The following is a 14,988-nucleotide window of genomic DNA, read 5'->3' as shown; positions in this document are numbered from 1 at the left end:
AATATTCGTATATCCAGTCATATATAGGCGGATACAATCTTCAGGTCGTCATTAAACACGCACATGGTAAATAAATCTTTTTGCTCGCATATAGCTGAACCCATCTGTGACTGGAATTTGTTTCCGACTTAAAAATATTTAATAATAACTTTGCGAAAGTTGGGTTACGATCGTCAGGAGATAATTGCATATACATATATCTGAGTAGATCATATAAAATTCCCATGCTAGTGTTTGGCTACTACGAGTGAATGAATTAATTATTATGTGATTGGATGACATCCTAAGAGTTGAAGTAAGGATAGAGCTGGAGAGAGCAAGAGAGAGAGAGAGAGAGAGAGCAAGAGAGAGAGAGAGAGAGAGAGAGAGAGAGAGAGAAAGCTCCAAAGACAAAAGGAGTTGTATTTTAACCTTTTGAAAAAGTAGGATATAGAAAAACAAACAAATAAAAAATGATATAGATATGCATAGAGGCGAAACAACAATAAGTAATATCTAAGCGATATGCTTTTCACCAGATAATACAAAACAATTTGTTACTTATCCATCATTGTATTATCAAAATGTTTACTTTTCCCAATGCGAACTGAATAGGCTTTGACTTATATGTCAGAAGTAAACATATCATCAATAGGAACTGAATAGGCTTAGACTTATATTTTAACAAACATGAAACACATCAAACGTATACACAAATAATTTTTATAAAATTTAAACTTTTTTTTTATTTTTTCAATATCAAAAAACTCACTCCCAAAGTTTTTTCTCAAATATTCGTATATCCATTCGTATATAGGCGGATACAATCTTCAGCTGAATATATATGTAAGTAGATTATATCAAATTATCAAATTATCATAGTAAATCCCATTTATTCACAATTAGCCCCACTCATCTGTGTCTTTGTTGAAATTTTCCCGACTCAAATATTCTCCGGCGGATTCAGTAGATATGTAAGTATAAACCATCTCAAATTATATAAGAATATATAAGTACATATGCATGTATAGTGTATGTATGTATTTGTGTAAGGTTAGGGATTAAGATCCACGTATTATCTATGGAGAGCTGGCGCTCTATAAGAGCATCTATGCGCACTGTTATCCAGCCTTAAATCGAGTGAAAAACATTAACTTTTCTGATGACTTAAGCTCGTCAACTGCAATCTCGTTTGAGCCAGAGCCAGAGCTGCAGCTGTCAACTGTCGTCACTCATGGATAGCCAGCTATATATGTATGTGTAGCACGTTCAGCTCAGCGCTAAAACAATGCGATGCAATTAACAATTATATGATAGCTATAGAATTAATTTTGTGGGTAGCAATGTTAAAGTGACGCAGCGGATCTTATCAGCAATCAGCAGCTGTAGTTGTTGTTGTTGCAGTGGCCTCATCAAATGCGCTGCTTAAATGAATTATGCGCTGTTAAATGGATTTCAAGGCGAGAGGCGATATCATAAATGCAGCATCGATTGCCATGTAATTGTCATAATTAACTGCCGCACATAGTGAGTGTGAGAGAGAGGAGGGAGGGCTGGTGGAGGGGCCGGGTGAGACGGAGACTTGAACGTGTGCACAAGATAAAACGGCTTACGCAGCGTATACGCAATATTTGCCTATGTCTTGCTGGCCTGCCTCATATTAAGCAACTCACTTGCCGCCGTGTGGCGGAAAGGAGCGGGGCGGATATAAATTTCATTATTTTTCAATCAACCAGCAACAAATCTCCGTGTCTCCCCCACTCATTTGTGTATTTAGTTTGGCGCTCGGCACGTCCAAAAATTTAATGACTGCTTTGTGCCGTGGCGCTGCAGGTGTCGCCCCAGCTAAGCTCCGGGCAGAGTCTGCCGGTCTCCCAGTCGGGCAGCTGCCCATTCGCATGCATTTTTCGCCTACTTTTTCTTGCTCAGCGACTGAGAAACTGCCGCAGCTTCAGTTCGTCAAGCAACGAAACTTTGGCTCACTTTTAACACCCATAACCCAGTTTTTGTGCCATGCTCTTGCTGACATTTTAATTAAATCCCTAAACGAGAGGATTCAGCATCTCTCTCTCTCACTCCTTCTCTCTCTTTCACACTCTTTATCACTGGCTGCCGTTTCATGTGTGGCTGCAGTTACCCAGGAAACGCACTGACATTGGCCCCAATTCTCGCATACAACTCAATCGGCAGCTGTGTTGACATCCTCGCCTGCTGCCTCAGCTCCATCTCTACCTGCTTTCAACAGCCAAAAATCTCATCTCATATGATCTCCGGCACACACTCGCACACATACACGCACACACAACACAGGCACTCTGCGCCGCATTCAAGTGCATTGCTACTTGAAACTTTCTCTCTCATTCTCTATCTGTCTCTCTTAAGAGTCTCCCAAACAAGTTGTCACTGGCTCGAGTCCCGTTGGGTAGCAAAATAAAATAAATGAAATGCCAAAGGCTAATGTTTAATCAATAAAGTAGTGCAACGAATAACAAATAGAAAGTCAAAATCGAACCTTGAAGAGCATGAAAACAACTTGGAAAAACCGTCTCCGGCTCGAATCCCAATGAGAACGGCAACAGCCTTAGGGTAATGCTCCATCAAAGGCTTCAATATTTAGCTTGACTTTACAGTCAAGGATATACCGAAAACAACTGTAAATCGATCCCAATGGGAACTGAATAGGCTTTGACTCAGATTTCAGAAAAATAAGCAATGTCAAAAATCCTTGTACTTTTCAATAGGAACTGCATAGGCTTAGTCTCATTTTTTAACAAACACGAAAACATCAAACATTTATACATTTATACACAAATAGTTTTGATCAAATTTAAAAACAAATTTTTTTATATAAAACATTCACTTAAATTGTTTTCTCTTGCCCAAGTATTCTTATTTCCATAACGCGGATAGTATCTTCAGGTGATCACTCAATATATAATATCATGGTATACTATTATTAATGACGCACATGATAAATAAATCTTCTTTTACTCACACATAGCTGAACTCATCTATATCTTTGTGGAATTATTGTTGACTTAAGCATATTAAATAATATCCATTCAAATGACAGAAATAATCTTCAGTTAATCATCTTATATACATGTAAGTATACCATGATATTACTAATGACGCAAAGTCCTAATGACGTAAATCCTTTTACTCACGTATAGCTGAACTCATCTGTATCTTTGTGGAACTACACCCGTCTTAAGTATATTGAATAATATCCATCCAAAGGATAAATTATCTGCAGGTAATCATTGAACATATATATGTATATATGCACATGGTAACTAACTCTTTTTTTACTCACATATAGCTGAACCCAACTGTATATTTGTGGAGTTCTTCCCGACTTTCTCTATCCGTGGTAATTGAATCTTTGAATATGTAAGTAGAGCATATCAAATTACCATGATTTTATTAATGACACTCATAATGGCAATCAGATAGCTAGCTAAATAATAAATAGCTGCTTAGACAAGGGTTTCACATTTCCTGTGATCCGCATGCCCTCCCCTGCACTCGCCTGGCCGCAAAGATTTCTATCTGGCCGAGGAAGAGCAGTAGAAGAAGAAGAAGAATACGAAGTCTTTTCCGATATGCCCGCCTGTTTATAGTCGCCCATGCTCAGGGCTTGTGGCATTATTCATTGAGGAACTTTTGAAATGTTTATTTATTGGCAGCACCAATCGAGCTTCCCACGTCAAAAAACGTTTTTAGCTTCCTGCGCGTTGGGGCTCCAGCGCCCGCCCCTGCGCGCCAACCCCTGCTAGCATGTGAAAAGAGTTGTCAGTTTCAGTTTGAGTTTCAGTTTTTGAGTTCGAGTCGGGAGAGTCCTAACAAATATTGTTATCGAAACAAGTCCAAAGAAGCAAACGTCTTATTGTTTGCCTTTGTGAAAATGTATTTTCATGCATTTCAAATGAGCGTGAACAGCATGCGGGGTATCTTGGTTGTCTGACCATGCAGCGTCTGCTCTGACTGCTTGAATCCACCTATAGTTGCTTATCGATAACTCGTGCACCACTATCCATACCATCATTAAATATCGATATCGCAGCATGATCAACTTTTGTCTACTCTCTGTAGAAGCTCACACGGCTGGTCACAGGGCATCTGCTAGTCGTACCCCTTTGCCTTGCTCAAGCTAACTTTTCCCTTTCATCATCATCATCAGTGTAATCATAATCATACTCAGTTACCCACTGTGTCCACTGTCCTGCCTCACCAGCCACTTCTCCGCTCTCGCTGCTTCGACTGCTTTGCAGGTTATGTGTGGTCTTCTTCTTGTTGTTTATCCACTGGCAACTGCTTCTTCTGCTTCTACTTCTGCTTCTTCCACATCATCTCCCGCGCATTACTGTTGTTGGCCTACATACGTTTGGCATATCGTTAACGTTGTTTTGGTTTTGGCTTCGTCTATGCGTCTAGCTATCCACCACGCCCCTGCCATAGCAATAGCCCTACTCTCCCTCGTCTCCCTCTCCTCCTCTACTCTTCTCCCTTTAACCCATTTACCCAAACATCCGTCCCGCTGCGTAGCGCGTTTGTCTGTGCTTATGAGCACATCAATTCCTTGCCTCCATCCAAAAGCCTCCACAAACCCCGCCCTAGCCTCATATGGTTTCTTGCTGACTTCTTGTCGCCTCTTGGCACAATGAACCAGGGCTGCATAGTCTTCAATTTGGTTGTCTTAAGAGAGGATAGAAGAAAGATTAGAGCAAAAAAGATAGAAGCTTTTCCAAGTCAAGCAGCCCATTCAACTCGATCTCCAGATGAGAACGAGAAATACAGCTCATCAAATCAAATCAATTGTTACATTTTCTGAAGTCACACCAATATTCTTACAGCTAGATGCCAAAAGTAATGGGCACCATTATGAGCATATTGAACCACCCTATCGATGGCTGTCGTGATAAGCCCAGAAAGGGGGTAAAGCGCCAGCATGAACCGGGCGACGCAATTGAGCGCGAGTTCGCACCGCCTCGCCAGATCCGTCGCATCGGGGACGCAACCAACGAGCCAGATAATGCTGAAACCGTAATTGAAGAACAGAATGAAACCGTTAACACCAATGCTGAGCAGGGCAGTGACGACGTGGACAAGGGTGAAACAACTGCAGATGCTGATGTGGAGATGGAGGCTGCACCAGAGCCACAACCACAACCACAAGCACAACCGCCACCAGAACCAGAGCCAGAACCAGAACCAGAGCCAAAGCCGGAACCGGAGCCGGAGCGAGCACTAGAACCAGATGTGGAACAAGCCGTGGAGACAGCTGCAGAGGAGCAGGCACCAGCAGGAGCTGGCGCAGAAGTTGCCGCAGAAGTTGCCGGATCCGGTGCTCCGGCCACTACAGCTACTGAGACCGTCGCGGCTGTAAAGGTGAAACACATCATTAATCTAATGCCAGAGCTCAATTACAGTAGATCTCTTCACATGCAGCCTCAAGGTGCCTTATGGTGGCGCAATATCAAGGGCATTGTGAAGCGATCCAAGAAAGGTGCTCCGGAGACTGTAGGCGTCGAGCCGGTAGAGGCTGCCAAGATGCTCAAAAAGAAGGCCAAGGCCGATGCTAAAGCTAAGCCGAAGCGTCTGGCACGCAAGCGTCCAAAGGCTAATGAGCGTAAGCAGGGGAAGAAGGGACCTGATGCAGAGGCCACTGGCGATCAAGCTAATACAACCAATGATGCCAAAATGAAGGCCATCAAGAAACCAAAGCAGAAGAAGCCAAAGGCCAAGAGATCCAAGCCAGCCTTGCTTGTTGGTCGCAACAAGGCCAAGTTTGTCCCGGCTCCCAAGCGTCGTTACGCGAAGAAGACTAATAAGAAGCCCCTCCCTCGGGCCAAGCGTTCCATTCAGCCCATTGGAAAGCCGAAATCCAAGCAAACGAAGCAAATCAAGCAAATCAAGCAAAACAAACAAAAGAAAAGAACTTAAGCCCAGAGACCGCGTACTGCCTTATCGATGTCTATTCCAAATTTTAATTGAGTTTCCTTTCTTTCACTTGCATTCTAAATTAAATATTTAATTGTTTTTTAGTTAAATAAAGTAGAAATGGTCTCGGCGTATTAAAAAAAAAACTAATCCAATGTCTTTCAACTTTGCATCTGTGAGAAGATCGTATGGGTGTGATATTATGACGTTGTGGTAGTTACAGTTACTAAGACAGATATTACGGCCACTTTGTAATACCCGAGTGAATTGGCATTTTAGTGACAATTAAGGGCTGTATTGTCTGTAGGAGAGAGACAGCTATAGTTGTTGCTGAATGTGAGAGCTCCAGCTGTTGCCTAGTGAGAGCGAGAAGACTCTTGTGTCCTCTGCATAGAGTCGACAAACGAGAAGATTTCGAATAGCAAGTCGAAAGAGGATCTTGAAAATAAGCAGAGTAAAAGACAGAGTTCTAGTGGAAGAATATGTTATATTATATCTAGGAGCTAAGAGAGAAATTTTCAAATTGTTGCTCTGAATACACATTTTCAATCTATTCTAGATTAGCAGAGCAAATTTTGTAGACAAGAAACTTGTCAAATAGAAACGGCAAAGATAGCAATGAAAAGTAGGTGAAAAAAAATTGTTTCAAAAATATAACTGTGAATTTATGTTTGCAATTGCAGAAGAGACACGAATTGAGGAGCCAAATTTGGCAGGCCAAGCCAACACACACACACACACACACACATTTGGGGCTTGCCGCTTTTAATTATTGCTTGTTGTGCAGCCCTCGCAGCAGTCGCAGACATTTTGGCTTCAATCAAAACTCACGCAGCGCAGCTCGCACAGCGGCCGCGCACAGTGCGTATGCGTATTTTAGCGCAATTTATATTGCTTTCAGCATGTGAGCGCATGTGTGTGTGTGTGCGTGCGTGCGTGTGTGTGTCTGTCTGTCTGTGTTTGTGTGTGCGTACTCGCACTCTTATTGGTTAGCTGCTGTTTGACTTAGTTTGACTACCCAAAAGCGGGCGTTGTCGTCTGCGCTCTTAACTTGGCCATTTCGCTGCGTGTACGTGTGTCTGTCTCTCATTCTCTGTGTGTGTGTGTGTGTGTGGGTATTTGCCCTGTCGGTTGGTTTGTTTGCTCGGTTTGCCATTACACAGGCCAAGACACCTACTGCAACTCAAACCCAACTCAGTTCACTTTCTTCCTGCCTTTATGGCCAATGTCAAGACGGGGCCGCAAATCAATCGGGGACTGGGCCAGCCGCCGTCAGCTAGACGTGGCGTATGCGTAATATTGAAACAGTTGGTACTTTGTTTGCTGCCGCCGCGTGGACTGATGATGTCCATAATAATGACGTTCGACTCTAATTTGCCACTCACTGCTACTGCTGCTGCTGCTGCTGCTGCTGTTGTTGTTGTTGTTGTTGTTGTTGCTGTCATCAAATTTACGACTCTAAGTTTTTGCGACCCACCGCAACCGGCTCCAGGGCCGATATAAAAGTTGCCCTCAGCCACATTTAAGTGCAAATATTTGCCAGCTTAAAGTTTTTAATTTGATTTCCTTTTGGCAGCCGCAAACTCTGTAGAACCTTCAGTGGCCAGCAGCGGCGGGTGGGGGCTGGCTGTGGGCCGATGTCGCTGCCGCTGCCGCTGCCGACGCCTTTGCAATTATTGGCCACAAAAATGTATTTGCTAATTTTGCACAAAATTGATAATAATTGCATAATTTGCATACACTGCACGAAATATTCGAGACCTCAAGCTGCGAAACATTTCTGGCTGAGGTTTGGGCGGGCCCGAGCCGAGCCAGAACGAGCCGAGCCGGGCCGAACTGGGCCAGGCCGTATTAGCCACATGGAAATTAGGCATGTGGTTTTATGCGTTTCGTGTCGCAGCACACACACACAGACACGCAGACACACAGACACACAGACACGCACACACGCTCACACTCACACAGAGTCGCTTTGGAACTAGTGCAAATTCAGCAAAAGTCATCAAGTATCTGGCCATAACAATTGCCCAAAGAGAAGCCTCAAAAGGGTATCTAAAATGAAAGTCCATATATATATGTATGTATAGATATGTATATACACCAGTGTGGGTGTGTGTGTGTGTTGGCAGCCATTGGCTCTACACATTTTTGATTTGCGATGCGGCACACGTTTCATTTTTATTGACCAAAGTTGGGGTCGCGTTTATTGCCGCATAATTGAGTAAATATTATGAATGAAACTGATAATCTGCAGCCATTTACCATTTCGATTTCCACATCTCCTACACACACACACACACACACACACACACACTAACACACACAGTTGATTGACAATGCAAAATGGCTACATGCTGTGCATGCCGAGCATCGTCAAGCCGATATGAACAAAAAAAAAAAAATGAAACAAAGTGGAGTGGGGCGAAGCAAAAACTGTGTGTAGTCAACAAATCAAGTGATGAAAACATTTATTCAACTTCGCATCCATCTTAGATGCACTCTATGTGCAGAGAGTATCTCAGCTATGGCATGTGGTGAAAACTGAGATGACTTGGATATTTTTGATTTGTTCTTAGAAAAGCATTTCTGATGAATCATTGATTGAAAGACATAGACTGGCTTGTCATAGACTGATTGACTGATTGAGGGACAAATTGATTGATTGACTGACTGGTTAGTTCAGAGACTGTTTAATCGATAGATTAACAGACAAAAGTATACTGACTGATTGACAGATTGCTATTGAATAATTGATTGACTAACTGATGGATCGATTTATTGATTGATTCGACGACGGAAATAAGCAGTCAATCAGTTGACCAAGCAGATTGATTCACAGATTGACAGAGTGCCGTACTCCCATTAATTAAGCAACTGGCTGCTTAGCTGATTATTTTATGGACTGATTGATTGCTTGATTGACATACAGACTAATTACTCATCGATTGATAGATCAATTGAGTTAGGTACTCAGAACGTTGATAGCTGATTGGGGCATTCCATTTAACTATTTGATAACTGAAAACTATCCATAAAATATATTCAACAATTTAGCTGTCTATGTGTTTCCAGACATGTGCGATATCAGACAAATGAAAATTCTCTAGCGAAGCTTGTTTTGCTGCACGTTCAGGCTAGTGGGTGAGCACTGTACATGTGTCTAGGAGCAGCTGTGAATATTTTGGCTATTGTTTAGCCAAAGACGTGTCCATTTCCGCGGCTTGTGGCTGATGGCATCAGATGGCACAAAGTGCTGGGCGTAGGCTGTGCTCTGTGTGTCATGGTGAGTACGATGGTGTGTGTGTGTGTGTGTGTGTGTGTGTGCTTGTGTTAACAAAACAATGATGATTGAAATGCAGCGTGTGGAATGTGTTGGCAAGCCAAATGCGCCAATTTACAGGCAACACACGCGCCGGTGAACACAGCTAAGCACACAGCCACACGAAGAGATGGAAATTGAGTTGGAGTTGGAGTTGGAATGGGAGCTGGAGTGGGTGTGAGAGTGGGGGACAGAGACTTGACCGGAAGTGCCGGCTCAATGCCCGATTGAAGGGCGCTAGGGGGACATGTTATTACGTGGGCGGGGCAGATTTCGAGAAATGTGTGAATTATTAACCTGACAGTCGACAGGCAACGATTCCACCCCCACCCCAGCTCTCGTGCTCGCTCTCGAATTAGCCAGGCAATCAAATTATGCAGACACTTGACACGGCGCCGTGGAGCTCGGCAAAGAGGGTCGACTTTCTGGTGTCAGATACGCCTCGAAGTGCCAACAACTATTTGCACCCACTAGAAGACACGCCGTGGGAAAGCAGCAAATGAGCCGCAATGCCAAAATTTTTCAAGCCAAGCCCAGCCCAGCCAAGCCGTGCCAGGCCAAGGCGAGGCGAGGCAAGCGCAAGCTGGCTGCGGACAGCCGGCAGTTGATGGTCTCCCTAAAACATACTTATCAAAGCAACTTTTGATTCGGCATGCAAATGGCCGAGGCAAAACGCGCCAGCAAAGAGCAAAGCAAGCAGCAATAACTAAAAGACAAGAGTGCGATAAAAAATTGTGCGGGCGGCGAAGCCTCAACAGACACGAGCCGGGCTGGAGAGCTGCTTGTGGTAAGAATAATATTTGCTAGATACTTTGTCCCAACAGTTCCCGTGTATTATGCAAAAGAAACACGAATCAATTTCTAGGAAATTCTGTTTAAATTTTTTAAGAAATTACTTTTACAAGAAAAAAGTCCTATAGAAATTTGACATGAAAAGATCTAAAGACAAATAGAGATACAGATACAGATACAGATACAGATACAGATACAGATACAGATACAGATACAGATACAGATACAGATACAGATACAGATACAGATACAGATACAGATACAGATACAGATACAGATACAGATACAGATACAGATACAGATACAGATACAGATACAGATACAGATACAGATACAGATACAGATACAGATACAGATACAGATACAGATACAGATACAGATACAGATACAGATACAGATACAGATACAGATAGAGATACAGATACAGATACAGATAGAGATACAGATACAGATACAGATACAGATACAGATACAGATACAGATACAGATACAGATACAGATACAGATATAGATACAGCCTTTATACAGGATATCCTAAATTCCAGCACGTGAATGACATCTATTCTGCCTTTGGGTCCTACGTTATCAACTCCCCATTTGCTGTCGCTGGCTCTTCCACATCAACGAGCAGGCCGTTGCAAGGAGCACAAGGGGCAAGTGGACTGTGTGGGGCAGGGGTGCACAGTGGGCGAAACGGCTGATTTAGCGGCGATTAATTAATAACTTCTGCAAAAATGATGCTATTTTTGTACGGATACTTTTGTTTTGTAGATAAATTATATACACATCAGAATTAATGTAGAAAAAAATTTTTTCATTAAGTGAAAGTATTAAAAAAATTTTTTTTAAGATAGTGTAAGCCCGTTCTATTCGATGTATGGTTATTTTCGCTCAATTTTAAGGAATTTCAATACATTTTTAATACTTCTTTTTATTTGCTATTACTTTAGAAATATATATACAAACCATCAAAAAAATAAATAAATTGGACAGCATTATCATTTTTTTTTAATTATCGAAAGTGTCTTCTTTCTCTCTTCTTTCGCATGTTCCCCTAGAGTAATGTTCAATAGACCAAATTTTTTTTTCTTTTAATATATATATTTTTATTTTATATATTTTTTTTCTTAAAGCGTGCGATTATGTACGCAATCCATATAACGTAAATATTACCAACAATTTTACATCTAATCGGAATCTGATGTTTCGCAATCCGATAGCTCAACTTGTGAGTCCTTATTTGAAATAAGACTAATAATGTCTTTATCTACAAACCGATCTTTTTAGAAAAGGAAACTGTTGATTTCGCTAACATTGTAATAAATGGGTCCGATGAAATAAAAAGTGTGTGGGCCAAGTCTTCCATTGTGTTATTGCGACAATTTTTTCGTGTGTGATTTAATCGAAATTTTCTTTGATCTTTATTTCTGGCTTCAAGAGCTTCTTCTGACATCATACCTATCGGAAGGGCAAAGTGTTCTATAATTTCTGCACCATGAATCAAAATTTTATGGACAGAGGAAGGCATATAAAACCATGGGTACATGTCTACAAATAATATTGTGCAGCTCGCAGCTCTCTTGCTGCACTCACAACTCATTACAATTGCCCCAAAGACGCAAAGACGATGCCAGTTGAAATTGGAGTTGGAGCCGTGAATGGGGGGAGGGGGAGAGGGTTGTGGCTGCAAATTTGTAGCCAGAGTCGCGGCAACCCTCTTATTGCCTCATTTACCACACGCAGCAGAGGCAAGAGCGGGGGCAGGGGCGCAGAGGGGAGGCGTGGTTGGCGGAGGGGCGCGTGGCGCCACATCTATGACGCCAACGATTTACACGCCAAGTTGAACTTTTGCGGCGCGCCAGCGAGCGAGAAATTCTTTAGTTTGTTTGGCACACAAATCGCAGCCAGTTGCTGGCGAGCCTCGCCTCCGCCCCCCTCGTCCTTGTCTTCCACCTTCACCTTCCTGGTCTTCCTTCTCACCCACTCAGGGAAATGTATTTGTGGCACTTCTTTTTTAGCAGCTCCTCAATGCCTGCGTTTGCCTCGATTCATTGCAAGAGTTTGGTGCACGCTGCAGCTCAGATCGGGAGAGGCATACACACACATACATACATTGTGTATATATATAGCATGTATTTATATGCATGTTAAGTATATAGAGATATGGTGGGCGTGGCACTTGGCCCTACTAATTGTGACTTATCACAAATTGACAGTGCAACGCTTCGAAAGCAGCAGGAAAATAATTAAAATAGAAAACTGTTCTGTTCTGTGATAAACGAGCACATACCCTGGACTCGGCCGGGGATCAATTAAGGTAGTTATGCACCTCTAGAAATTACGAATATACATGATTAGCATATAACTCATTTGTCCCAAACAGCACGACTAGCACATACCCTATGGAACGTTGTTAATTACAGGGTATATCATGGTAGTATACGAGCAAATACCCTGCAGCTAAAACGTATAGCAAACAAATTGCTCGCCTGTTCAATTTAGAGAGCAATCATCTAGCAACTTCCCAGCCAATTTGATTAGCTTACAGGGTATCTGCAGGCACTCAACAGCCAGCACAAGGGCATTGATCCCCATTGCTAAAGTCTTTACGGTGCTTGCCAGCGTTATAACTCTCACTTTTAGCACACAATTTGTTTGTATTCTGTGCCGCAATCAACGGAGTGAAACGAAACAACAACAGGAACTGAAGCAGAAGTGGAAGTGGGAGCAGGAGCTGAACGTGGAGGCGGAGGTGGAGGTGTGGCTGGAGCAAGGGCTCTCAGGGGCTGCTGGCACATCAAAAAGTTAAAATGGTAAAATATGAAGGCGAGTTGCGAGCGAGCGGCAAAATGGCTGCGGGTTATGCAAAAATTAAAAAAGTACGCAGCCAAATGAAATCAAATAAAGACATTCGCATAGCTTAGCAAAATATTAATACGACGAACACGAAATACCCTAAGCGAGTGAGAGAGAGAGAGAGAGACAGAGATTCGGCGAGTCTGAATCGAAACTGAATCACTAGACAAATCGAACGATACACTCGATTGCATCTCTTATGAACTATTCGACACATAGAGCTAGTTCATAAATTGAACGAAATAAAAATTAATCAGATGACTAACTGTACTAGTTCATTTTGAATATTCAAGGTCTTAGCTGTCTCATAGGTACTGGTCAGCTGTCGTACCTATAAGACAGTTAGCACCTTAAATATTTAAAATTAGCTAGTTCCGTTATTTCGTTCAATTTTTGAACTAGTTCTATGTGTGGAATAGTTCATGAACTAAATGAACTAATTCGTCTTCTTAATGGAAGCACCAAATGACTAACTGAACTTGTGTCTAGTTCAATGTAAATTAGAACTTGGAACTGCCTGGAGAGCTACAAATTCTGTGAGCTATTTACACATCTGAAAACAAACTTTTTATATTCGTATTACTCAAGTCTTTTGCTAAGCCTCAACTGTGTGGGAGCTCCAAGCTAAACCCCTTCAAATTTGACTTCAACCATTAAGACCTAAACAGATTGGCTTATCAGGCCCTGGCCCAGCTACATTTCATGGCTATAAATTTGACGTACGATTAGCCGAGTGTGAGCAGCTCAAGTACTATATCTTGTTTACATACACGCACATATACATATATCTTTGTATCATTTTGGGAATTCGAGCAAGTCTTGCTCGCTATACCCTTTTGCTGGAGCGTCAAATGTACAGCTGTAAACAAATAAATGGCGCATGTGGCTGGGCTAGCTGTGGGGGCTAAGGCGTCACAGCATGCGGAAATGGATAACGCGAGCGTGTATCACTCCATCTCTCATTCTCTCTCTCTCTCTCTCTCTCTCTCTCTCTCTCTCTCTCTGCCTCACTCACTCTGTTTGTGTCTCCTGACGCTCGTCTTATCGCCAAAATATCCAAGCCAAGGCGCCTTCAACATTTCATTTCATAAATTTCGCTTGAAGGCTTGCAGCAGCTACTGCCTGCTTAATTTCTTACATATTGTGCTCTTTGTTGCTGTTGTTGTCAAATACACACACACACACACACACACACACACACACACACACATATGCACAAACAACTTTGTCATGGAGTTTTGTAACGACACTCGAAAAGCCATCGCCGACTTTCACAGACATTTTGCCATCAAAAAAAGTTCTGTGAAAATCATCTTCAGGTTCTTGCAGATGCCTCTCGCCGCTCTCTGCCCCTGCCACGCCCACTTTGTTTTGTCGCCGCGACAAAAACAAAAGCAATAAAAGCCGGAATCTACTTAGCTGTTAAGAATCTATTACATGAAGCCACTCGAAAACCATGATATACAACCGAAGAAGACGGCAGGAGTGCGAATGGGCAATAGATGGAGAGGTGAGAGCGAGCAAGAGCCACAGGGAGAGAGAGAGAGAAATCACTCTCTAACGCGCTTTGTTTTTATATAAATAAAACAAAACAGAAAACTTCTGCAAGCACAACTCGACAAATTTTCATTTGCTTCCATCTCTTGCTCTTGCCTTTCCACTCCCCCCCTCACCCTCTCTTTCTCTCCCACTCCCTACCTCTGGCTGTCTTTCTCGCACTTCTTTCATTTCACTTTTAATATGCTAATTAGAAGACAAATAGAAAGTTTCTTCTTCATAACTTTGACTACAGAACTGTGATTACATGTGTGCGGTTGGCGCCCAGTCAACATTAACATTTCAACTTTGGCCACCATTTCGGGACACGATTTCCATTCCCGTCGAGAAGACAAACAAATGTTGTCAACAACTACTTAATGAATTTTGTCTATCCAACATGAATCTATTCGAAGGCTTACAGTCGATAGTTGGCTGGCTGAATTATGTAATACTTGATGCTCCCAGTCTTGTATTCCAAAAGCTACTTCTCCTTTGTTTATCGCCTTATCTGGCTAAACCACGCCTCCATGTTCACTTTTTAGATGCCTTCACTTTCACTC

General features: G+C 42.4%; 1 protein-coding gene across 5 annotated transcripts in view; it reads left to right on the top strand.

The window, feature by feature from the left end:
- Positions 1–6,072, top strand: part of LOC6585656 (translation initiation factor IF-2) — a 40,299-nt gene extending 34,227 nt beyond the window's left edge. For 2 of the 5 annotated variants that reach the window (XM_044010129.1, XM_044010130.1), the window contains 7 exons: positions 760–825; positions 886–953; positions 2,981–3,084; positions 3,153–3,235; positions 3,302–3,372; positions 4,836–5,370; positions 5,431–6,072. In XM_044010129.1, the coding sequence (XP_043866064.1) occupies positions 4,840–5,370; positions 5,431–5,925 (1,026 nt within the window). In that variant the 5' untranslated portion in view covers positions 760–825; positions 886–953; positions 2,981–3,084; ... (1 more) ...; positions 3,302–3,372; positions 4,836–4,839 and the 3' untranslated portion in view covers positions 5,926–6,072. Of the gene's footprint in view, positions 1–759; positions 826–885; positions 954–2,783; positions 2,899–2,980; positions 3,085–3,152; positions 3,236–3,301; positions 3,373–4,835; positions 5,371–5,430 lie in introns of those variants that run through there. The other 3 variants (XM_044010137.1, XM_044010135.1, XM_032732816.2) reach the window with 3 other exon arrangements.
- The last annotated feature ends 8,916 nt before the right edge of the window (positions 6,073–14,988 follow it).

This window comes from Drosophila mojavensis, unplaced genomic scaffold, assembly GCF_018153725.1.
Source record: "Drosophila mojavensis isolate 15081-1352.22 unplaced genomic scaffold, ASM1815372v1 contig_136, whole genome shotgun sequence".
NCBI lineage: Eukaryota > Metazoa > Arthropoda > Insecta > Diptera > Drosophilidae > Drosophila > Drosophila mojavensis.
The sequence above is the reverse complement of the archived record's forward strand: the minus strand, read 5'-3'. Positions and strand labels throughout refer to the sequence as shown.